The sequence below is a fragment of the Emydura macquarii genome, unplaced genomic scaffold, assembly GCF_026122565.2.
Source record: "Emydura macquarii macquarii isolate MOO-44397 ecotype Brisbane River unplaced genomic scaffold, CSIRO-AGI_Emac_v2 contig_705, whole genome shotgun sequence".
NCBI classification, from domain to species: Eukaryota; Metazoa; Chordata; order Testudines; family Chelidae; genus Emydura; species Emydura macquarii.
In genome coordinates this window covers 14,704,465-14,729,892 of record NW_027130842.1, presented here as the reverse complement: position 1 = coordinate 14,729,892, position 25,428 = coordinate 14,704,465, and the positions used below count along the sequence as shown (strand labels likewise).

General features: G+C 43.7%; 1 protein-coding gene across 1 annotated transcript in view; it reads right to left on the bottom strand.

The window, feature by feature from the left end:
* TIAM2 (TIAM Rac1 associated GEF 2) overlaps nucleotides 1–25,428 on the bottom strand; it is a 131,276-nt gene that overhangs the window by 88,423 nt on the left and 17,425 nt on the right. Inside the window, exons 5-7 of the mRNA XM_067542450.1 lie at nucleotides 16,631–16,816; nucleotides 15,098–15,244; nucleotides 10,131–10,202 (exon numbers count right to left, since the gene is read on the bottom strand). Of these exons, the coding sequence (XP_067398551.1) occupies nucleotides 10,131–10,202; nucleotides 15,098–15,244; nucleotides 16,631–16,816 (405 nt within the window). The remainder of the gene's footprint in view (nucleotides 1–10,130; nucleotides 10,203–15,097; nucleotides 15,245–16,630; nucleotides 16,817–25,428) is intronic.

The window sequence follows — 25,428 nt, the reverse complement described above, 5'->3', positions numbered from 1 at the left end:
AACCACAGCCATAGGGCTTCTTGGCAAAGGGCCAGGGACCTGGCTCCCCCTTTGCCTGTTGATATAGTACACTGAGGCCATATTTTCCATCCATATTTGAACCACCTTGCTGGACAGATGAGGGAGGAACACCTCACAGGCCAGCTGGATCATCCTGAGATCCCTGATATTTATATGCAATGCCAACTCCTCCATGACCCAGAGGCCTTGGGTCTTGAGGGTACTGAGGTGAGCCCCCCACCCTAGATCCGAAGGCATCCAAGACCAGCGACGGCATGGACCATGGGGCTGCAAAAGGCACCCCTCTCAGTACATGATGTGGCTTTGTCCACCATGATAGGGAGGTAAGTATCAGTGAAGGGACATAAGGATCATGTCCAGAAGGAGCCTAGATGGGGAATACATCATCGGCAGTCACATTTGCAAAGGTCTGAGGTGCAGCTTGGCATGCTGGACCACGTAAGTGCAGGCTGCCATATGACACAGCTACGAGTTACCCTCGCTGCAGTGCGAGGGTGGGCTGACACTCGGGCTCTAAGCTCCATCATAGCCAGGAACCTGTTGTCCAGTAAGAGTGCTCTGGCTCGGGTGGAGTCTAGGACCATGCCGATAAACTCAGCCTCTGGACCGGAATGAGCATAGACTTTTGCTTGTTTATTAACACGCCTAGCACTTGGAAGGTGGCCTGGACAACTTCAACGCTGTGTTGTACTTGCATCCTCAAGCAACCCTTGATGAGCCAGTCATCCAGGTAAGGGAAGACTTGTATGTCCTGCCCCCTGATGTAGGCTACAACCACCACCATGCATTTGATGTACATGCCTGGTGCAGTTGATAGGCCAAAGGGGGACACCGCAAAAACAAGATTACTTACCAGTAACTGCTGTTCTTCGAGATGTGTTGCTCATGTCCATTCCACTATAGATGAGTGCACGCTTCTGTGCACGGTTACCTGGAACGTTTTTCCCCTTAGCAAATCCCATAGGGCTGGCTCCGGTGCCCCCTGGAGCCTTGCGCACATGCTGCAGTATATGAGGCGCTGCCAACCCTACACCCCCTCAGTCCCCTCTTTCTGCCAACTCCAGCAGCGGGGACGAGGGGTGGGTTGTGGAATGGACATGATCAACACATCTCAAAGAACATCAGTTACTGGTAAGTAACCTTGTTTTCTTCTTCGAGTGCTTGCTCATGTCCATTTCAATATAGGTGACTAACAAGCAATACCTTTGGAGGTGGGTCGGAGTTACCAGTGAGCTTCCCTCAGCACCGCTCTGCCAAATCCCGCGTCCTCTCTTGCCTGCTGGACGATGGCATAGTGGGACATGAAGGTATGCACCGACGACCAGGTGGCAGCTCTGCAGATGTCCTGCAGGGGCACTCTCTCCAGGAAGGCTGTAGATGAGGCTTGAGCTCTGGTTGAGTGCACTGTGATGGTTCCCAGAAGTGGTACCCTTGCCTGCTCGTAGCACAACTTGATGCATGATGTAATCCATGAGGAGATGCGCTGGGTGGAAACAGGTGAGACTTCCATCCGGTCAGCCACTGCAACGAAGAGCTGCATCGATTTCCGGAATGGCTTTGTACACTCTATGTAGAAGGCCAGGGCTCGTCTCACGTCCAGCGAATGCCATCTCTCCTCCTCCGACCCGTGCGGTTTGGGAAAAAACACGGGGAGAAAAATATCTTGATTACAATGAAATTGGGAAACCACCTTGGATAGGAAGGCCTCAACTGAACCTTGTCCTATAGAACACTGTATAAGTGGGCTTCAAGGTCAAGGCCCTAATCTCGGAGACCCTCCTAGCTGAGGTAATGTCCACCAGGAAGGTTACCTTCCATGAAAGCATGAGCAGAGGGCATGAAGCCATGGGTTTGAAGGGCGGCCCCATGAGTCTTGAGAGGGTCAGATTGAGATCCTAGGGAAGTGTCCGCGCTCTGCGTGCTGCTTCTTTCTCCTCGGTGCCGGTAATGTTGCGCAGTGGCAAGTGGAGGGCGGCACCGACGGTGCGCTCAGTACCGAAGTCACGCTCAGTACCAAGGCGGAGCAGGTCAGCTCGGATGCCAGGCAGAGCACTGCCTCCATCAACAAGGCGTTCAACCAGATTTCTCAGTCCTTTTGAGTCCTCAGTTTGAAAGCCTTGCAGATCTTGCACTTTCTGTGGGCTTCCCCCAGGCACTTAAGGCAGCAGTTGTGGGGGTCGCTGAGGGGGAAGGCCTCCCGGCACGAGGCACATAGCTTGAAGCCCGGTGATCGGGGCATGACCCAGCCATGCGAAGTCCCCGCAGGGACTCCCTTATCTCTAACTATACTTAACAACAGTTAACAACTACTTAACTAAATAAAATTAAACTTAGAATACCAAACAAGTCTCTTAAACAAGGGGAATAGTACTTGCTGTGAGCAAGACTAGTTCCAACAACCGTCATGGGTAGAAGGAAGGCACTGAGGGGGCGTAGGGCCAGCAGCGCCTCATATACTGCAGCATGTGTGTGAGACTCCAGGGGGCGCCAGAGACGGGCCTACGGAATCTGCTAAGGGGAAAAAAGTTCCGGGTAACTGTGCACGAAGGAGTGCACACACCTGTAGTGGAATGGACATGAGCAAGCACTCAAAGAAGAACTGATAGTGATGCTTGCTGACCACGAAGCGTAGGAAATTCCTGTGGCCTGGGAAGATGGGAGATATGGAAGTAGGCATCTTTTAAATCGAGGGCATCATACCAGTCACATGGATCTAGAGAGGGGATGATGGAGGCTAGAGAGACCATACGGAACTTCAACTACTTGACATAGCTGTTGAGGCCCTGCAGGTCCGAAATGGACTTCAAGTCCTCTTTTATCTTTGGCATCAGAAAGTAGCGGGAATAAAATCCTCTTCCCCTCAATTCTTGAGGATTTTCCTCCATGGTGCCTACATGCTAAAGGGTCCTGAACCTCCTAGGTGAGGACTTGCTTATGAGAGGGGTCTCTGAAGAGGGATGGGGAATGTGTGTGGGAAAGAGGGAGCAATGTGAACTGAAGGGTATATCCGGCCACTACTGTGCTCAGTACCCAACAGTCTGATGTTACAGCAGCCCAGGCCAGGAGGAAAGAGTGAGGCAGTATGAAAATAACGGGGAGTCTGGATCCTGGGTAATGGCTGGTGGGCGCCCTCAGGCACACTTTCTAAAGTTCTGTTTGCCCCCAGGGTGGTAATAGCTTGACTGAGGGGCAGAGGCCGGGTATGGGCCCTGGTGCCTCTTATAACTGCTCTTCTTCTTTCTGTAGGGGTCTTCTCGAGGCTGGCCCCCAAATCTCTGTGGCTGCTGGGGCCTGAAATGCTGTCTGGTGAACGATGGAGTTTATAGATCCAGGCAATGTAATGTAGCCCTAGAGTCTTTTAGCCCATGCAGCCTGGAGTCCATCTAATCCACGAACAGGATTGCACCGTCAAAGGGGAGGTCTTGGATGGACTATTAGACCTCTGACAAAAGGCCAGACAATTGGAGCCACGATGCCCTCCTCATTGACACCGTGGATGCCATAGTTCTGGCCACCAAATCAGCCACGTCTGAGGCTGCCTGAAGGGAGGCACTGGCTACTGTATTCCCTTCCTCCATGATAGCCTCGAACTCCTGTTTGGAGGTCTGAGGCAGGAAGTCTAAAAATGTTCCCAATGACTACCAGATGTTAAATTCCTATCTACCTGCCAGGGCTTGTTGGTTAGATGTGTGTAATTGCAGGTTTGCCATGGAACAAGCCTTTTGTCCAAAAAGGTCCAGCTTTTTAGCCTCCTTGTCTTTTGGGGTTAAACTTGCCTACCCCTGCCTGTCCCTTTCGTTGGCTGCTGTCATCATTAATGATCCCAAGGAGGGGTGGGTGTAGAGGTATTCAAACCCTTTCGTCGGTACATACTATTTATTTTCTGCCCACTTAGATGTAGGAGGCAGGGAGGCTGGGATCTGCCACAGGGCCTTTGCTAATTTTACCACTCCCTCATGGACCAGAAGGGTCACCCTGGATGGGGCTGTCACTGCCAGGATGCCAAACAGGTCATCCACAGTTTCTTTTAGTTCCTTCACCTTGAGACCCAGATTCAACACCACCCACCTGAGCAGCTCCCAGTGAGCCCTGAAGTCATCAAGTGGGACTGTGGTGGAGGGTCCTGCCACAGCTCCATCAGGTGAGGAAGAGGAGGAGGCTGGTAGAGGCGGAGGATTGTGGTCATCCTCCCTAGCTTGGGTTGCCCCTTCAGGGTCCACTGTTGGGAACTCCTCCTGGTCCGACTTCACATCCAGGTCCAGTGCTAGGTAAATGGCCGCCGATGACGATGGCACTGAGACTCCGGAAAGTGATTGTCCTTGTGAACCCACAGCCAGAGGGAACCTCCATGGGTTCCAATACTGCCATGGCATGGGCCATTGTCCTTTTGGCCAGATCCCCATCAGGGGTGCCATGGGGAAGCCCACAGCTGAGGTGGCAAACTGCCCCTTGGGCAGGGTCGCATCCTCTCCTTCAGAATCCGAGCTGCTCCTTGGAGACCATGGAAGTGCCGAAACCAATTGCCGTTCTCCACTGGAGCATGGGCACTCCAGTGCCAGGGAGTTATGCTGGGAGCCTGGGTGCCTTGCGTCCCGCAACTGGCTCTTGTCATTAGGCTTCCTATATAGGCTTGGTGACTGGGGCTGGAATATCGGAGATCTGCGCTGGGAATCCAGAGATGGGTGCCAGGGCTTGGGGGACCAGCGGTGTTCCAGGGACCAGTGCTGTCACTCTGAAGACCAGCACCAAGGGTCCAGCGAAGGGTGATGGGAGATCAACCGCCCCTGGTGAGGCTCTGCAGATGGTCCATTGAGCTCTGGCGAATCGGAGACCGGCACCTCAGCTTCGGGGAATGCTGCGGAGGTCTCATTGTGGGCTTTCCCCTGGAGGGCCCCGCGGTCAATGACAATGCTTGGTCCTGGCCTCCCTTCCCAAGGTGTCAGGGGCACAGGGATTGTCAAAAGGTCTTCCACTGCCTGGAATGCCTCCGGCATAGTGGACACTGCCAGGTGCCAAGGACCCTTGCTGCTCCCTGGAGTCAGCGGCAGGTCCATGGCAGGGCTCAAGACCCAAATGGGTGAGGACACCCTGAGGATCTGTGGAGATAGGCAGTCCAGAGTGGTTCTTGCCTGGTCCCCTGTGCTATTCTGATCCTTCATCAACAGCGAGCATCCCCGTTTGGTGTGCTCCTTCTTTGGTTTCTTCTTCGATGCCGGGAAGATGACGGCGCCAGAGTGCCATTCCACACCGTAGCCAAGATACTCGGCGCTGAGTCCAACTGGTCTGGTTCCGATGCCAGTCTAAGTGCTGACTCCATTAAAATTGCTCTTAATCTACTGTCCTGATTCTTCTTGGTACGGGGTCTGAAGCTTTTACAAATTCTATGCTTCTCCAGCACATGAGCCTTTCCCAAGCACTTCAAGCAGCTTTGGTGTGGGTCATTAACTGGCATAGGCTTCTTACATGAAGTGCAGGGTTTAAAACACAGAGAACAGGGCATGCCCCATCTCTGGGCGAACTCTAACCTAAAACTATCTATACACTAACACTGAACAACTAGCAAACTAACTACATACATTAGGAATGATAAAGACCACTAGGTTGGAAGAGCTTGCCACAGCAAGAGAACGTTCCAGCACCATCACAAGCAGTAAGAAGGAACTGAGAGGGAAAGTAGCTGGCAGCGCTCTATATACTGGCTCATACATGCGTCACTACAGAGAGCACTAGAGCTGGCCCTATGGATACCACTAAGTGAAACATTTCTGGCACTGGTGCATGTGACGGGCACACACCGAATTAGGAATGGACATGAGCAAGCACTTGAAGAAAAAATCATAGTGGCAAACTTTCCTAGTGGCAAACTACCATCTAGAAAAACAATACTAAGGGAAGAGCCTCAGCGTGTGTCAATTGTCATAGCTTTACTATAGTCAATGGAGCTATGACCATTTAGATTTGCTGAGATTCTGCCCCATTGGCTATTGTACTATAATTCCGACAGAACAGTTGGTCTATTATACGATAATGCCTACAGAACTATGCTCGCATCAGAAAGCACTGAGAAGTCAAAAAGCTAGGAATTAACTATGAGCTCTTACAACTGTACAAATGATGAGAAAGAAATAAAGCAAGAAAGACATCTTGAAAGAATTAAGAGTCTTGATATCATGTGTCAAACTGTTAATTCTCAATGTGCTTTCCTGGAGAAAAAAGTGAAGCACTCTGTATGTCAACTCAGAAGATGCTACTAGCAATTCAGTGGTATGTAATCATCACGTGGATTATTGCAGGGAAATCAGCAGCAGCCCTTCATCTTTCCCTTACAAATCAATCTCACGACAGTCATTGGTGGAGAAAAATTCAACAGAGAAGCAAGGTGGGGAAAAGCATTATTTAAAGGCATCTTCCCCCCACTATAATCCCTTTTAATTATATGATCCAGAGTGTTTTTTAAACCAACATAAACTGGTAGGAATCCAAAATAATCTGTTTACCACGTACACTGATGCCCAAACATAAGCATTACTAAGGGCTTGATGTGAGGAAAACTTAAGTCTTTCTATATGAAACTACAAATATATTCCTTAGCTGTGGTCAAGATACTGTTGCTTCACCCACATTTTCCATCTCAGAAACTCTGACATTAAAAGAGATTTTTTTTCTGTGATGCCTGCAGTGACTAATACTACAATACTTCATTCATTCCTTGCCACATAAAACTGTAACAACCATCCCGTTTTCCAGCAACATGTGCCAGGACTTTTAGACTGTCATACACTATGCCACAGTGTTGCTTGAGGAGAGGTAGTATACTTCATAATTTTCCCTTCTTTCTCTGTTTATTGTCACCATCTTCATAAGAAATACCTCAGAAAAGCTGCATGGAACACTTCACTACTTGTATTTCACTGCACTCATCAGGAAGCATAGTCTGAAAGATTTGATTCTGTTTTTGTTTTTTTTATTTGAAATTGGCTAATAAAACTGGGTTGATTCCAGCCTTAACTGTTTTGAGAGTTATGATGAACCACTTCTGAGTTGTTGTATGATTCATCAAAATGCTGGGTTCTTAAAAAGAAAAAGACCATATTCTGATCCCTTAAAAAGTCTAGAAATGACTGCCCCAGTTTCGCATATTTAGCAGATATAGGGCTAGATTTGTAATCCCTCTGCTCCCGTGAATGGAAAAGACTCAGGTGTAGTGAATGTAGAGTAAAAGGGCAAGGAAAGGCCATAGATTATTCTCTCCTTTCCAGCAACCCCTCCAAAACCCCTCAATGGGTGCTCAGCATGTTTCAGGTTCTGCCTGTTTCGGGGAGCTGGGCACCTGGTCCAAGGATGTTGCAGAGGGTGTCTGATGTCTCTCCCTCCCAGCCCTGTGAGAGTATTGTAACTGCATGAGAAACTACTGACTCTTATTTCATTCAGTATAGCCCATGACACAGTGAATCCCCAGGTCTTGGAGGACGAGGAGGGACTAGCGTCAGTGGATGGCATGCAAACTATGGCAGCCTTACTCCTTCAGGAGACATGCTGTCATGGAGACCTGAGGGACCCATGGGGCTGTTCTCAGGCACAATACCTAGGGAATCTCAGATCTGCAGGTTTAGAGGCCAGAACCCTGTTGTGTCTGGTTTCTGTAGCTCAGATTCATTACAATCAGTTCTGTGGGACGTGGGGAAGGAGGCAACCTCCACAACACACCCAATGGTATAATTTGGAGGGAACTCTGTGGGTTCTCCATAGGGGAGGATTTGGCCCAGAAATCCTATGTAACTTCCATGTATGTATATTGCCTATTGAAAAGAGAGGGGTGACTTTCTATAAACTTCCCCCCTCCTCTCAGAGTCTTCAGCAAATAGCAGGCATTAAACAGCTGAAAGAATACAGTTGCTTTTATTGATTTTTTTCAGCAGAGAACACTTAATGAGTCAGATATGATTTCCATATGCACAGGAGCACTCTATGGTTCTGTACTATCATTGGGAAAATTCTGTCAGAGTGGTATAACTTTTGCATAATTCTACAGGAAATCTATATTTATATTTCTTTATTATCCGGCCACTAAATGAATACTCACAATAGGGAAGTAAACCATACAGCTCAAAATAACTGGAAATTACAGCATAAAAAGCCATTAGATATAATAAACTTTTCCCAAGTCTCAAAGGGTATTTAGCTTCAAGAGTTGCATTACAGTTTTTCATTATTATTCATCATTTTTAAGTGCAATGTTTCATTTTAAATGCAGATTTCATCTAATACTAGGTAGGCAAATTCAGTCCAAGGGGAATAGTTCTGTGGCATCATTTCTTCTTAGCTCTTTAAAATTTAAAATTACATTAGGGGATAATCCAGTTCAGGGAATATGAGTGAATGAGAGAGAGAGGGGGGAAAAAAAAAAGTGGAGAGAAAACTATCACTTTTAGTCCAGAAGGATACTCAAAGGAACCAAACTAAGCCCTAATCAAAATGAAGCCCTAAAATCCTGGTCCTTAGTACTGCAATCCTTCAGAAGGGCTGCCTTGGAAGTGCTACACCAGGCATGGCAGCTGCTGCTTGTGCTGTTATTACAGCAATCTGCCAACAAATTTGCCTCAATTCTGCCAGTTGGTTTGGTCCTACATCCTGCTCACACAAAAGCAAGTTTGCATGGAAACGCCTTCTTCTTTCTGGACTACAAATCCAGAAAAAAATGGGTTATTCTAACTGCTCTGCACATCAAAACAAAAAATAAAACAAAAAACCCCCGGAAAACCCAACCAACGAACGAACCAACCTAAACAACAAATTTTCCTCCTTTTATTTGATTGGGGTCTCATTTTAACATATCCACTCAGTCAAAAGGAACCAGTTTGTTCCATGTTCTAACCATTTGATCAACCTATATATATTTACTGACCAAAGGCTAGTCTTGCCCTCTCTCTCTTTTAATCCAAATGAGAACTTCCTTGCCAGGCATAGCAGGAGGGGAGATATTTGGCATTCACTTGCTTTGTCCTTATAGCAAACAAAGGTCTGGAGCTTGAAAGAACTTGAATGAACTCATTTACTGCCAGTGATTTTAGGCACACAAATGCATAAGAAGGCAGAAAAATAATGAAGATCTGACGTTTTGTAATAACGTCTCTTTTTAATGGATGATAATCAAAAAGTATAAGATCAAAGAAACAAGTAACCAACAAGACTAAATATGAACATCTTAATTAGAAGGGAATATTTGCACCAAGCCTAAGGAGGGAGAGGAGCTGGAAAGTCTTATCAATAACCCTGATGCCATCCAGATTCTACAGTACATTTCAAGTTCTCAATGTAACTGCAAATGCAGCTAACATCAAACCAGTAAGGACTGAGTTGTAGCAGTTCTGCCATGTACTGCTCTGCTTCAGGGGCAGTGCAGAGCAACATCAACTCAGAGGAAGAGGAGAAATTATGCCCTTTTCTGTTCCTAGACAATTGTGCTGCCAGTGCTGAGGACGGGGCCAACCCTACCTCTGCCCTCCTCCTTTAGAGTAGGTTGTATCCCAGCGGGCACTAAGGAATGTGACTGTGACCAAGTGTGACCAAGGATTCGACTGCCCTCCACCACATCCCCTCCCACACGTACGCAGCAGCCAGGCACGTTTGGTTCTATGTCTTTCTACCTGAAAATACAGGCTTTGTAATATTACAGTTTCTTAATCTTTTAAATATACAGGTTCTGTCAAATTAATCCAAGGCAAATGGCAAGCAAAAATCCAGTAATAGCTTGGTCTAGGCTATACTATAAAAGAAATAAATGCTTCCAAATTAACTAATTGCTGATTCTCTCTTGCATTTGCTCTCTCTCTCACATACAGATACAGTATACAGATAGGTATGTACCAGTGGGGATCAGGATGATATAGGAAGTTTTTGTTAAGGAAAAAGTCTACCTTACACATTTAAAAAATCCATGTCAGAGTGATTTCCCTAACAAATTGTGATTCTGTCAACTAACATAGATGCACTCTTATTTGATTTTCAAAGTGTTTTTGAAGTAGCTTTTTTTCATATTCTTATGTGACATCTCTTCAGAAATTTAAAAGAAAGTTTAATGGTGCAGCACAAAGACTGGCTTAACTTACCTCAGTAGAGTTGGATGATTTCTGGAGTAGCTGTGTGCCAGTAAATCCGTTTCCCCCAGTTGAATCAAAAATCTAAATTAAAACAAATGCACAGATAAATAATCAAGCAAACAAAGTGCCATGTAATATATAAGATTAGTTTCCAACACAACTAAACCTCTTGTACATAAACAAAGATGAAAAATAGCAAAATATCATTCCATCAAGAACCAACCTGAGAACAGATTATTTTTGCGACATGTTACCTTTTTATTTTGGCTAAGAGAATATATTCTGACAACACCCATGCTGTCTCCATAGTTAACCCTGCAGCAAGACTCCTCTTATAAGGCCACATGCACATCCACTCTCTCCCTCACTCTTATCTATCGATATATGGTGCTTATATCCAGGTGCACTTATCTAGTATCTTCAAGTGTCAAACTAACCCTCTGGCCAACAGTTTCCCATCCTGGTTTGTGAAATACTATTCCCTCAAATTATATCACTATTATTCATAGAAACTATTATCAATAAATGTTGTGGTTTTCTAAAACACATTAACTTGGACTCATGGTAGTAAGAGAAGTCTATCTTTATACTAAGATGGATAAAAAAAATATAGTACCAATAACAGGCTACAGTAAATGAGTATTATCCCCACTTTAGAGCTCGGGAACTGAGGGACAGAGAAATTAAGGCTAAACTTCTCAATTTGTGAAGTGGGGATAAAACTGACATAACTCACAGGTGCTGTGAGGATTAAAAAAAGCCATTCATGATTGTGGATTCACTCAGTTGCTATGGTGATTAGTGTCATATAATATCTAGACAGATAGACCTGCAAAACTCATTCATGGCCACTATTAGGGTCAACCCCCCAAAAGGCATATGTAAATAAAATGTAATTTAATTTCACTTCTGATATCAACAAAGTAGGGCAATATCAGTCATTAACTTTGTTATTAGAAAGTTTCATATTTTTGTCATTCCCGCTGAAGTCTTAGGATATTCAAGACAATCCCAAACTCTCTTCTCTTGACATTTCACATGATGCAGTATTGAAAAAGTGAATAAACAGCAACACTTACGAATTTCCTTTCCCATGTCCCACTCAGAGCTGTAATCAAAGTATCTTATTTTTATGACCTTTTGAAATAGTTTGCAATTTAGAATCAAAGAAACACGTAACTGTTTCAGAGACCAGGGATAATTGTGAACTTTGATCTCGCCCATCTGCCAGGATTCAGTTTCCATATCTCACTGGTTTCTAAATAACGTGGGAACAAAATACTATCCCCTTCATTCAATTTTACATCAGAAATCTTCTCAGTGTGGACTTTAAATTAATAACATAAAATAAAATTGGGCTGAAGGGAAAAAAAATTTAAAAGGCGGAAGAGTTATGCTATCTGACTTTCTGGTTAATGTATTTTGAACTACCATATTCAGTTTGAATTAGATCAATGAGAGCAAGGCTAACATCCTCTTCTTAGCTCACTTCTTAACTCAGGCATCACAGCCCTGTGAACAGAGCACCAGTCGTGCCTTCATGCTCGTCCCAAATCCCTGCTGGATTCAACAGATACACAATGAAGGCAGGGGCTCTCTCACTAGCTAGCTATACAATACCATGGCACCCCTGTCAGAGGTCAGTGGGCCAAAATTTCAGCCATCATTCTAAAATTCTTTGCTTTTATGGACATGAATCTCAGCCCTAGTATTACTGACATGCAGTACTTAGTGTTTAAGTTTCCTTGGTTTTACAGTAGGATTTTAAATAAAAGGTGAAGTAAATTTAAAAAAAACCTTCAGAAAGTGTATGAAAAATGACACTTATTTGGGGCCAGCTTGCCCAGCCCTCAGTGCTAATTCCCTGCAGTGAAAATGATGAAAGGAGCATTTTGCCCAGATTGTTGCCTGCAAATCTGAGCATGGAAGAGTCCTCCTCTCCATGTTCTGATTTCCCCCTTCTATTAAAAAAATGAGGGATATAGCTGACTTCGTGACACAATTCCCCCCTCTGAACTCTGTGGAGGCCCCTCCACAGGGTCTGGGGCATGTGGAAGGGGAGTCATATGGAGTCAGGATAGGGAGGGATAGTGGCTGAGCTGAGGCCAGGGGCAGGAGATGCACAGGGTCCCTTCTCCAGCCCTGCAGATAATTAGTCAGGGGCTCAGTCAGACTTGGGTCTCACAGCCTTACCAGTATGTGGAGGGGGAAACACCAACCCTCTGATGGGACAATGCGTGGGAGGGCTCTGGCCAAGGGAATTTCCTCCCTCAAATCCCCCTTACATGAGTTTTTCCATAAGTATGATGATCTGATCCTGTATTGTTACCTACATTCGTCATGAAAACACATCTTACTGATGCGTTGAAATATGTAACTACACAATAGACTCAGGGCCCCCACATGAGGCGGAAGAGTACACTTTATTGGGGCCCGGAGGCCCTGGACGGCCCGGCCCAGGCTGCAACCCCCATTACCACGAGGAAAAAATGTTTCATGGCTCATGAGATTGTATGTATGAGATGAGGGATTATGGTGTGTGGGGGAGGGGGCCCGAAAAAATTATGTTTGGGCCCTGAATAGACTACAACTTTAATCTGTCATGTAGATAAATATTTACCCATTCAGAATATGAATTGCTAGACCATAAAACCCAGACACATTAATGTACAATATTAAATCTATTACATCAGCTCTGGGACTATTGTGACATGAATATGGATGGGCATGTTTAAAAGAATCTGAAAGCAAATGATTGTGTGTAAATAGCAGCCAATTTTCAAATGCTACATGATCATGGATTTTCATTTAATAAATGTAAAATGCAAGTCCGAGGGAATAACAGGAGAATAATATGGGCTAGTGAATGACCCACATAGCTTGTTTCGCAAAATGAGCCCTACCGAAGTGGTAGGTATGCAGAAAGCTACTGAAAAGAGTAGTATTCTAAGTGTGTGTGCATGAGCCTGCCTTCCTTATGACAAGTTAAACAAAAAATTCTGTCTGGGTTTTCTGGGATACCCCCACTCCCTTTCTTCCTTTCCTTTACTGCCTGCACAACTCAGAAAAATGCTGCCAGACCCGCATCTGGTGCAAACTGAAATAACTCCATTTAAGTGAGTGGAGCTGTGCTGGTTTACACCAGCAGAAAATCTGTCCCCCCTATGTCATCACATCCTTCCCTCTCTGGCTGAAGGAGCACTGCTCCAAGCTCTCTTCAAAGCTCGCCAAGGCTGCTTTGTGTGTCTGCCACGTGAGGTCACTCCAGAGTGATGCAGGAATCTCCACCTTCCCTTGCAGAGCGACCTTTATTACTATTATTAACTTGTACTGCAGTTGCAGCTAGAAGCCCCCGCCATGGACCAGGGCCACGCTGTGCTTGGTTCTGTACAAACACAGAACAAAAAGAGACACTGCCAGAGACAGTGGGTGACTTGGGCTAGAACGGGCTCCGCCCCCCTGCAAATCTGAGCCACCCCACCACCCACGCAAACAGCCCAGCTCCGCAGGCAATGCCCTGCCTTCAGCAGCACCAGCTTGGTGCTGAGCCGTCTGCCTGCCCAGCAGCAGAACGAGCAGAGAGAATCGCCAGAGTCCGTCCCGAGTGCAGCCAGTGCCCGTCGAACCAGCCGCATCCCTGGTGCAGCACCGGCAGCGAGTCCGTCCCTCCCCAGCGCCCATGAGCAGAGCTGGTGGAGGGAGAAGACGGGCTGCAGAGGAGGGAGCCAAACACTACAGCCAGCTGTGGCACTGGCACCACCACACGGTTCCCTATGCCTCCCGCCCCTCCCACTCGGCCCCCTCTTCCACAGTCCCAAAATAACCACCCTCCCACAGCCCGCACACTATAGACCCCCCCCCAAACAGCCCCCCACCATAGCCCCCCAACCCAGTTCCTACCCACCTCCCCTCAGTTCCCTTCCCCCAGCCTCCACCCAGCCCCTCTTAAACCTGTCCAACCCCCTGCTATGCCATCCCAAATACACACACCCCAACCCACTCCTACCTCCCAAATAAACCCAAACCCCACAAAACCATCTCCTGCCCCAGGCCTCCCCCTCATCCCCGTGCTCCGCCATACAAGCCCCATCTCCCCAAATAATCCCACCCCATCACACAACCCTCCAAATAAAACATCACCCTCACAAAACCTGCCCACAACCCTCCCTCCACTCCCCAGAGCTTCACATTAACATATCCAAACCCTCCCTCACCAGTGCTCATCATCCCCCCACTGCTTAAAACCTCCCATCCCCAAACCACTTCCCTCCTCCTTCACCCCTGCCACTCCACCACCCTTCACTCCCTGCAGGGCCCTCCTGCAGTCTTCATCTCCACCTACCCTACACATCAGCCCAAATGCCCCCAACGTCTGGCTGCACCAATACCCTCTCTCCTTTCTTCAGTTGCTCCAGCCCCCTATGGCTCACTCAGGAACCCTCCCACCATCCAGGGTCCCTCACCCCTTTAGCCCTGGCATCAGCATCCCCTCTTCATTTTGGAGTATTATGTGGGGATGGTGACCTTTTCCCCTTTTCGCTACCCTCCCCCTCTTTGTTTTTGGAGTGGTCAGGTGGCTAGTCCCCCCTCATTCAGAGGAGCCTACCATGGCAATTTGCAAGAGCCACTGTGCTGGAGCAGGGAGTTGCAGGGTGAGTGGCTCTCTCTCCAAACCCTCCCTTCCCTAACCTCCCTTCTGCACATGGCCAAGACAGAAACATTACCCCACCCCACCCCAAACACACACACACACACACACACACGAAGAGTTCCACCAGCCGCTCTGATCTCTGTTCCAAAGAGCTGGCACTGCCCTCACAACACTCTCAGGCCCTGCTTATCGAGAGCCACTGTCTTGCTACACCGGTGGGTCAGAATCTCTCTTACTCAGCCATGTACACACAGCAATATGAACTTAGTTTTACAGTCATGTCATTTACAAATGAAATGTTTAATGATTTTAAATTGGCATTTACCTGGGTTACTGAAGGTCGTTTTTCCTTCCCTTTTCTTGCCAAAGTGTCTAGGCCTTTGAGTGAGGAAAATAAGCCCTTCTTACTTCGAACCCTCTGTGACAGAGACAGGGTTCGTTTCCTGAGAGCAGCCTCATCCCTGGAGCAGATCTAATTAAACATACATACAGGCCTTCATATCTTGTTCACATAACAGCAGGATAACGACAAAATAATTATAATGAGGCACCAATTGAGCGTGATTTCAGTTTGTCTCAACATGGTCCCAGACCAATAGGTCAAGCCTTCTACACTTCTGCTCCTTTTTTTATTAATACAAAGTGACAATGAAGAAATATCATGTAAAAAAGTCAAGGTAGGGAATATAATGAGAAAATACTGCTCTGCCCTACTACAGGCTAGTACAAAGCCCTAAGTCTGTGCAACTGCAGAATTTATTGCAAAGACCCTGAAGAAGAATGATTAGCCATGATTTAGATGTTAAGTTCCTCAAGGAAGAAAGGCACACAAAAGTCTCAAGCATGCAAGAAAACAGCATATTGTCATACCACAGGATTAGTGAACAATAACACAAGGCACATGGACAAAAAGAGAAAGTGTGTGCATGTGTGCAAGAGATAAATATATTCCCTGACTGTGACAGAGCTTGCCTAACATTTCAAGGTGGACCTTCAAAATTCTTTTTTCACCCTCATTCCCTACCACACCATGTGTGATCCACTCCTGCTCCTTGAGATCAGCCTTAGGATTTTTGGCAAGGGTTAGAGAGATGGGAACAGATTCTCAGCTGGTGCAAATGGTGGTAGGTCTGTTGAAAGTTATGACAGCGTACACCAGCTGAGGATCTGCCCCATTATTCTTTGCAGACTGAAGACAAGATTTGCAATAAGTGACTAGTGATTTTGGATACTGCCCACTTTTGGGGGCGCAATTCGAGACACTTTAAAGAGGCCTGATTTTCAGATGGAGAGTGCTTGGCACATTCTGAAAATCAGCCTCTTTTAAGATGAGCAGCTCAACACTGACAGGCCCAAAAATCACTAATCACTTTTTAAAATATTGACTCCAGCCCTCAACCTGATTTAACTGATTTAATTTATATAAAAGTTGACCTGTGAATTTAAATGAGAAAAAACTCACCGTGGAAAACCTTCCACAATGATAAGTTTACATTTTCAAGCCCATCTCTGCAAAGAAGAGGGCCAGAAACTTGTGTGGTGGTCTTTTTTTTTTTTTTTTTAATGAAAGATGAGATAAGCCTTGACATTTCTGAGTTCCCAAATTTGGGGCAAAAGAGAGAGCATGGCCAAATGCTTTCAGGTCCCAGAATCTGTCTCTAGGCAAGATAATTCCTAAACATTTAGAATCCACAAACTAACAGGGTTTCTTTGGCAGCTGGTTTGGCATTGGGTGTGCATGTATGTATGTAAGTAAAAGAGTGAGTTTCCCTGGATTTATCCTTCATACAAATAAATCACTAATGATAAGGTAACAATAACCTTCTATAATAATCACATAAAGTGCAGTGACACTCACCAGTGCATGAAAAGATGAGACTGAGAAGATGCCCAGCCTCCCCAGTGCCAGTTTTGAAGGACGGCTAGTGGCAGCCAGAAGGCTTTTAGGATTTGGTAACTCCCCACCTTGCAGACTTGCCAGGTAGCAGCGCATTCTGAAGAGGTCCATGTTAAATTTCTCTAGATTCTGCTCCCATTGCTGGATCTGTTTAGATGTGAAGCAGGACAATTAGAGGAAAAATGTTTTTGTTGGTCTCATTGAAAATGTGAGCTCTTCCACAAACTTCTAGTAAATTACTTTCATCTGGAGAGACATGGATTAGATTAGTTTTCCCCCTGCCAAAACACATTCAGTCATATTGTGTTACAACAACTCAAAAGATGGCTTGAAATAAAACAAAGCTGGTGGTCCTAAATATATACTGACAAGATGAATGTATCATGGATAGCCTGATTTCCACAGAAGCCATTACATAAAAACAAATCCTTGTGGTTCATGAAGTTTCAAGAAAATTGATTAATTTTGTTTCCTACATTTTTATGAGCTTAGATTCTACGTTTGGTTGTCTAAGAGCAAAGCTGCATGACTGAGCTAATTCAATAATTCAAATAGCAATGGGTTGATGGGTTTTGCTTGTCGTTTAGTGCTCTTACTTTTGAATACCCTATTCCTAAAGAAAAGGTAGCAATTGGTAACACCAGCATTTATGGATCTTATTCCTATTAACAGGTAAACCATTCCCTACACCTAACCATACTATAAATGTGAATTAAATACATTATATGCCTTATATATAATATAGAGCCTGCTGCAGCGAAGAGTATGTTTGCTTAATGCAATATAAAACAAATTTACACACACACATGCTATGAGTCCAATTTTTAAACTAAATTAGGCACCCAAATCCTGACCTGAGGAGTTCAAATATGAATAAATGTTCATCTAAGGTGTGCACTTGTAAGAATAAATTTCAAACTGAAGATCCAAATGCTGGACTGGATACTGAACCTAAGTAGCCAACTTGAAACCTGGGCTTTTGTGTGCATGTATATGTACACAAACACAGACATTTACATAATGTATGTGGTCCAGATTTTGCCCTCAGTTACACTGGTGTAATTTCCTTGATTTAGGAGATGTAAACACAGGTAGAATCAGGCCCATTATGTGTGCATTATATAAGTATATATATAAATATTACATGACTCAACAGAAAAAGAGCAGCTGTATTTTGTAAATTGCAAACTTAGTCCTGGTCTACACTAAAAAATTCAGTCGATTTAACTATGATGGTCAGGGATGTGAAAAACCCACACCCCTGAGTGGCACAGTTAAGGCAACCTAAATCCCCATGCAGATAGCGCTAGCTCAACAGAAGAATTCTTCCATTGACCTAGCAATCGCCTCTTGGGGAGGTAGATTACGTACACTGACAGGAGACTCCCTCACGTCGATTGAGGCGGTATCTAGACTGAAACACTACAGTGGTGCAGCTGTGCCGTGGTAGCAGTTTAAGTCCAGACATACCCTTGGAAAAATCCTATCATCTGAAATCTAGAACTCTTAAAAACTCTTTCTGGACAAGTATCTTTCAATCATTTATTGCCCACAGGACAAGCTGATAACACATGTATAAAAATCCTAGGTGCACTGATTGACCAACATATTTGTCTTGAAACTTAAAGCGAATCTGATCCGTTACCTCGTCACGTCACCAAATATCAGAAAGAAATGAATGACTTCCTTGTGTAGTCTGTTCCAGTGCTAAATTTTTCTGGTTCCTCTGACTGCTGCTCTCCCTAATGCACTTCAGGAAGGGTGCACATGGGTAGCTAAGTATGGTTTTAGGAAAATATTGGAACAACCATATTTTCTTGTTACACAACTCAATTTCATTTCAAGTCACCCTTTCCTAGTCCTTATTACTTTATGAGTGACACAACCACAAGTCATGTAACCAAGGAAATGATTCACTAACAAAAATAAAACAGATAGTTCTGGATAAGCCATGCAATATCCTAATTTTTGCAATAGGTTTTTCATTTCTGCTTTAACTTGCTAATAGCTCTTAGAGTTGTGTCATTGCTTTTCCCTGCCCTGCTAATCTGCTGCCTTATTTCTAATACATTTATTAGGGCTTTATCTACATCACTAATTTTTGCAATGGTGTTTGAAAGCAATATAAATCATGAAGGTATAAAACCTGCTTTATAATGGTGTAGCACACCTGCATGGGGGAACTGTAGCTTCACCAGTGCAAAAATATTTCAGGTAGACAAGCCTTGAGTTGCCAGTTGCATGCTGGCATGAGACACCAGAGGCTCCAAAAACATTATTCATTCTGAAGGAGTGGGATATGTTGCAGCGTGTTTGATGCACACCCCATATTGTTTTCTCCAAAAGTTTGTTTTAATGTCTGTGCTTCATTGAACAGGAAAATAACCATTTCTCACGGTAATGGAATTTTGTTAAGTCCCTTTCTTGCTATTGAAATTATCCCATAAGTAGAGGCACCGTAGACAGTCTCGTGAAACAGAGCTACCAGTGTTTGGGCTAAACATTTGGGTGTGGGGGCTTTTTTTCATCTCCTGCAAACAACAGAAAAGGCTCAATTCACTATTGCATTGCTTTAGTTTTATGCTGGTGCAACTCTGTTAATTTCACGTGTGAAAAAATGAAGTGAGGCGGGATAAATCAGGCCCTTTATCATAAAGAAAGCTGAGTGATGGTGGTAGTAGCAGCTGGACTGCAATTGAGTAAGGAGCCACTAAATGTTCTGGATTCACTTTGAGCTCCTCCACTATCATTCCTCCACCCCTCCCACATGTGTTCACAAACGTAAAGTTGGCACCATTATATACACAGGTCAGAGTTATCTGCTCTCAAGGATCTTTGGAAAAAGAGCCAAAGGGAGCCTCCAATTTTTCTGTGACATACCATCTCAGAGTATCTATGATCAGAAACATTTTATTTATGTTATTCTCTTAAAAATATGTTTTTAGATCACATAATGCACTCACAGAAAAGACAGCAAGATACCCTTCACATAAGGAAAATACCTAGTGCAGTCTCACCAGAAACAACTTTTAACAGATGTATGTATGCCTACGCATAAATCCTTACCAAGGAACTCTTCCCCCCACCATCCACCCTGGATTTATTTTATGATTGGCCTTTACTTTCAGCTTATTCCTGTCCTCAGATAACCTTAATGAGATACTTTTCCATCTACCTCTACCTCCTGGGATAACACAGTATGCGGTTCTACAGCAGTCTTCCATCTCAATACACTGACGTCCACATAGAATGAAAGTGTGTTGCAAGCTTTCCCCAACAATAAAAAGCTTAGGTCTGTCTTTACACTTAGGGCATGTCCACATTGTCACTGGAAGGCATGATTCCCAGCTCGGGTAGAGGTACATGCATTAGCTTTGCTCAAGCTAGTGCCTAAAAATAGAAGTGGCACAGACAGCAATTTGGGCTGGCCTCCCAAGTGCAGAACTAGTATCTTGGACAAGGTTGTTCTCAAGTGATTAGCCCAAGCTGCGGGCCGCAACCACGCTGCTATTTTTAGCATGCTACCTTGAACCGAGTTAGCTTGTGTAAATCTACACCCATTGGGAATTACCCCGTTGCCTCCTCCGGCTGCAGGGAAGACACAGCCATAGAATGGAATTTTCAAAAAAGTTCAGCTGTGGCCTAAATCAGCTCCCAGGGAAGTCATGGCTGTTTTCAAGGGAAGCAAAGTTAGGCTGAGCCTGAGTATATTTGAAAATCCCACACTTAACAAACAGAGTTGGGATTTTCCTGGGCACTCAGGGAGTTAGGCCCACAACTCTCAGAAAATCATGGAATTTGGGTACCTAAGTTCCTTAAGCTCCTTTGAAAATCCCACTTCACCATTTCTACAGAAATGTATTTTAAATAAATATAAATCGAAATGGAGGATGGACAGGCACAGATGCAAGAAGAACTGGAAAAATGATTACACTACCGTGTTTATCTGCCATGCAGGATGTTAGCTAATCATCTCCAAAAGCCTCGGTAATCATGATGTTAAGTTTAATGGCATTAGCAAAAGCCGTGGGCAGGGAATTTCAGGGATTGTCTTGTAGTCTTATCAAAACCAGGGATGTCTGGAACCAATTGGAGACTGTGAACCAATACCAGCTGCTATTTGTCTAAACCTTTTAAACAACGATAATTCTCTCATCCAATGATTTATACACATGAAAACTAAAGGGGAAAACTTACAATCTAAAAAGCAACAACTTCAAAGTAAAACGCATCCTGGTCCAACATGTTAATTACAGTCCAGGGCTAGCAGCTATAATCCTTACTCTGCCTTTAACTTGAACGAGGCAAATAGCCCATTGATTTCAGTAGGAGGACTGACTGAGTTAAGACTGGAGGGTTTAACCCCATCATGCATATACACCACAGCCCCTTCTTCTAATTTAAGACAAGAAGTAAAAAGTCAATGCAACAAACAATAGCAGGGAATGGAAGGAAGAGAAGAATGATAGCAAGTATGGTAGGTGGTTATGGATATGATAGGCTAGGTAAATGGACATGATGGTTTTGACACATTTTTTTTAAAAAAAAGCAACACCCAACACAACAGAAAACACCACCCAGCCATTATCAGTTGTAGGTAGGACAAAGGAAAGGACAGTCGGATTGCCCAACCACATGGCAAACTAGTGCACTCGTCCAGGTAACTGCAAGTATTTTGTTCATAATAATAAATGTTTTGATTTATACATGGAGATCTGCAAAGCCAACTATTTCCCACCAATGGCTTCCAAATCCCGTTGGTTTTAAAATCTCAGCCATAGATTATAAGCCTCCTTGAAGAAGTGGGTTTTGGAAACGGGTTAGCATCATATACACTATGGTCAGAAACAGAGTTCCAGGTTTAAAGGGCAACATGGAGGTGGGCCTGGGGAAAAAAAACACAAAGGGGGCATCCAAGTAAGTGCCTTGAGGAAAAAAAGTTAGAAAGGAGATAAATTGCGGCAGACTCTGAAGACACGGATGAGGTACCTGAGAGCCACTGAAGGAATTGTAGGGCAGTTTAACATGTTTAGCGTGCAAGGCAAGATGGATTTGCAGCAGATACCTGGACTGGGGAGGAGGAGGCTTCATGATGAAGGAGGCTTAGAAAGGATTTGGGAAGTGAGGATTGCTCTTAGATCACTAGGAGACATGGCTCCTAGATCAGAGAAAAAATTATTAACATATTGGAAAACAACTGGAAAACAAGTAAAGGGTAAAACAATACAACACCCTTATAGCATGAGTTGAGCTAAGTGAAGACAAGGATGTTTGCACTGTTAAGTCTCTGTGCTAATTTAACAACCTGTAGGAGCTGCTATAGGACTGAAATGTATGTAAATAGTTAACACAGATAAGAGCCTAGAAACTCAAAAGTATTTAGACACCAGGGAATTAGGTGCCTGAATACCTTTGAGGATCTGGACAAAAGTGCCAGTAGACGCTGCTTAAGAATACATTTAATAATTCCTGGGTTTTGTAGGACCAATAAAAGTAGTTGTTGTGCTTCTGTGCATGGAGCTCTTTGAAAGATCCTTTTAGGTAAGAGAAGACCAGTGTAACAAAAACCATCTCCATACAAATGGTTGAAATGGGGTGTCAGAAATAAGAGCCGACTCATATGAAAAGGGGACAATGAATACATTCCAGGAAATATAGACAAAACCATTTAAAGATTGCTCTAAATATTCACATGTGAAAAAGCTTTGTGCTCACTCAGACTGAGCCAGAGTTACCAAAAGAATAAAAATCCTTGATAGATGGTATAATCTTAAAACAAATTCTCCCCATTGCACCAAACAAAGGTGACATGAAGCAAAAGGAGCCCAGGTAAGCATGAGGCAAAGGAAAATATTTGTCCTGGTTTCTTTTGTGAATTTACAACTCTTTAAACTGATGTGATTTAATGATAGCTATTTTTCCCATACACAAAACACTATACTCCTTGCTAACAGAAATTACTTCAGTGGAACTACCTTCAAGAGTAAGAAGAGCAGGATTTTGCATTGAAACTTTTTTTTAAGACAGAAAGTATTCTTAGAACCTGAACTGTGGCCCCATGGATTTAAAGAAAAAAATCCTGCTGTTTTATAGGAACAGCTTTTCATCCACATTACAAACAACACAAAACTCTTACATTCCATTCCTCAGTTCTGAGACACAATCCATATTGCACCCATCTGGATGAATGAGTCACTCACTATCAGGGGACTGTGAAAAAAATCTTTTTATTTTGTCATGTGTTCATACAGAGAACTTGAAGCAGCAACTCTGGCACTCTTTCAGGAATTTGTGTAACATAAGGGTTACTTCAGCTATCAATAGATCTTTGAAATCAAAGAGTTGAAAAATGAAAGAGAATAGAGTAAAACAACACCAGTGTAAAATCAAAAGTGTCCTTTATTTTCCATTCTGTCTAAGTTAAGAAACATTAAAGAACGTACCCTGAAATAACAAGGAGAATACACAAGGAGAAAAACTACAAACAGCTTTTTCCAACTAATGTCTTTCTTATCACTGGAAGTACAGATGTACAGAATATTTACCATGCTGACCACAGTAAGGGAAGGAATTGTCATTTCAGAGCCATAGCACCAGCATCAAGGTGCTGATTCTGCAAGGCACTAGGCAAGTGCTTAACTTCAGGCAATTGAATAGCTCCATTGAACAATTCACATGCTTAAAGTTAGTCATACGCTTAAGAAACTTGCTGAATTGGGGCCCAAACTTATTAGTCAACTTGCCTTCTGCAAACAATAGAAAAGCTGGCCTGCAACTCATCACCTCCAGACTCCAACGCAGTTTCTCCAAATGCAGCGATGTTCTACATCTCAGGTTTAAAGAAAATATTTTATTCAAAATCTTAGTTGATTTCCTTTCTTGATTCAGGATCTGCCAAATGCACCAGTGTGGAGACCAGAGCAAAATATCCCTAATTTCTCTCCCTGCCTATTTACTTCTTTCCATAGTGGAAAACTAGCACCAAAACAGAAGCATTTTACTGGGGATGGAGAGAAAGACAATTTTACACTGAAGGGTGACCGTGAAAAATAATGGGCTAGAACCTCAGTTGGTGTAAATCAGTGTAGGTCTATTGTAGTCAATGAAGTGACACTGATTTATACCACCTGATGACCTGTCCCAGTAAAACCAGGTATCAATTGTTAGTCTCAGAGGAACAATAAAAAAAAAAAAAAAAGTAACTGGATTGATTGCAACTATATTTCTCTTGCAGCAAAAACAGCAAGGACCAGCAAAGTACTTTTGAAAAGATTATCTTGGAATTGATATAGTGACTTTTTATTCATGTATAATAACAGTGTTTCATTTCATTCTTTTTTTTAAAAACAATTTAAACTTCAGGTTTTGGAGGGGAGTTTAATTTTAAGAATTTTTATTGTGCAAAGTCATGATCTTACACGTTTGTTATTGAAGGAGAAATCTATTACATGTTAAAAAGAAAAAGAACCTGTTAAATGATAAACAAAACATGTAATGTGTTGCCTTCAAAGTGGCAATGTGAGAGAGGACAACAGAGGCGGGTGGAGAGGAACTAGTATATTTCAAGATTACTTTTGGTGAGCAGAATGCAATCCTATTGATCTTCCTATTTTGGCTTTTATGGTGACAGAAAAAATACACTTGGCTGAAAGAAATCTAGGAAAGCTCACATAAAAGTAGTTCCAAGCATGTGTCTGCTTTTCCCATTAACATTTCATTGTTTTAGTGCTTGCTAAAAAAAAGAAAATACCTCTTCTCACAACTATCTGACAAGTGAGTTAAATATAATGTGCGAAGTAAACGTGAATCATGTCAGCTACATCAAAATTATTCAGAAAGCATTATTACACTGCCATTATAGAACCTGCAGAAAGAAGCCCAGAATGCACCCAATCTGGTATTACTCAAAGTTATTCCATACTACCCTTTCTTTTAAAAGAAATTCATAACAAAACTAGAGGAAGAGAGGAGGGAGGGAGGGAAGCAGCCATGTGATGGAAAAGTAGCAAATACATTAATTAAAACGTTAAGAGATACATACTGTCCTCTTTCAAAGATGGACTTTCCATTCATGCTGACAGAAGTTCCACGTGCACAGACACAGAGCAGATGCAGAGCCCTACTTTTGATTTAGTTTGCAACATTCTGTTTTATATAATTCTATTTAAAGATCTCCTGGACACTGCACCTGATTCCACTCCCACTAAAGTCAAAGGAAGTCTTTTAATTGACTTTAATGGCAGTTACACTGGGCCCCATGACTGTAGCAAATATTGTGATTTATTTGCCCACTACAAAACCATACACGTTTAACAATTAAATAAGCCAAAGTAGTTAAATGTGGGTGCCTAAGCTGTGCTTGAAGGTAAGTGTATATGCACCCTTTGCATATATAGATCTCATGCACAAAAAATTTGCACTCACAATGTTTGGTGGCAAAACGGTATTGCTGCTCCAGAACAAAAGTAAATGCACTAGTGCTGTTAGTTCTGATGGGGTAAGAACTGAGATGTGTAGTACAGAATTTTCAAAAGTAGTTTGTCCTAGCTCTGTTCCTATTTAACTGAGTGGTAGCATTACTATTGACTCCAATGGGGGCAGAGTTAGGAATGCTTTTGAAAATTCCCCCCCTCTTCCCCCCCAACATATTTATGATATATGTAGACAAAAAGACAAACACATCCCAGCTACCAGATCAGTGAGATGGCACAAGCAGATTTCAGACTCCCAGATAACCCATTAGATCTGACCCCTCCCAA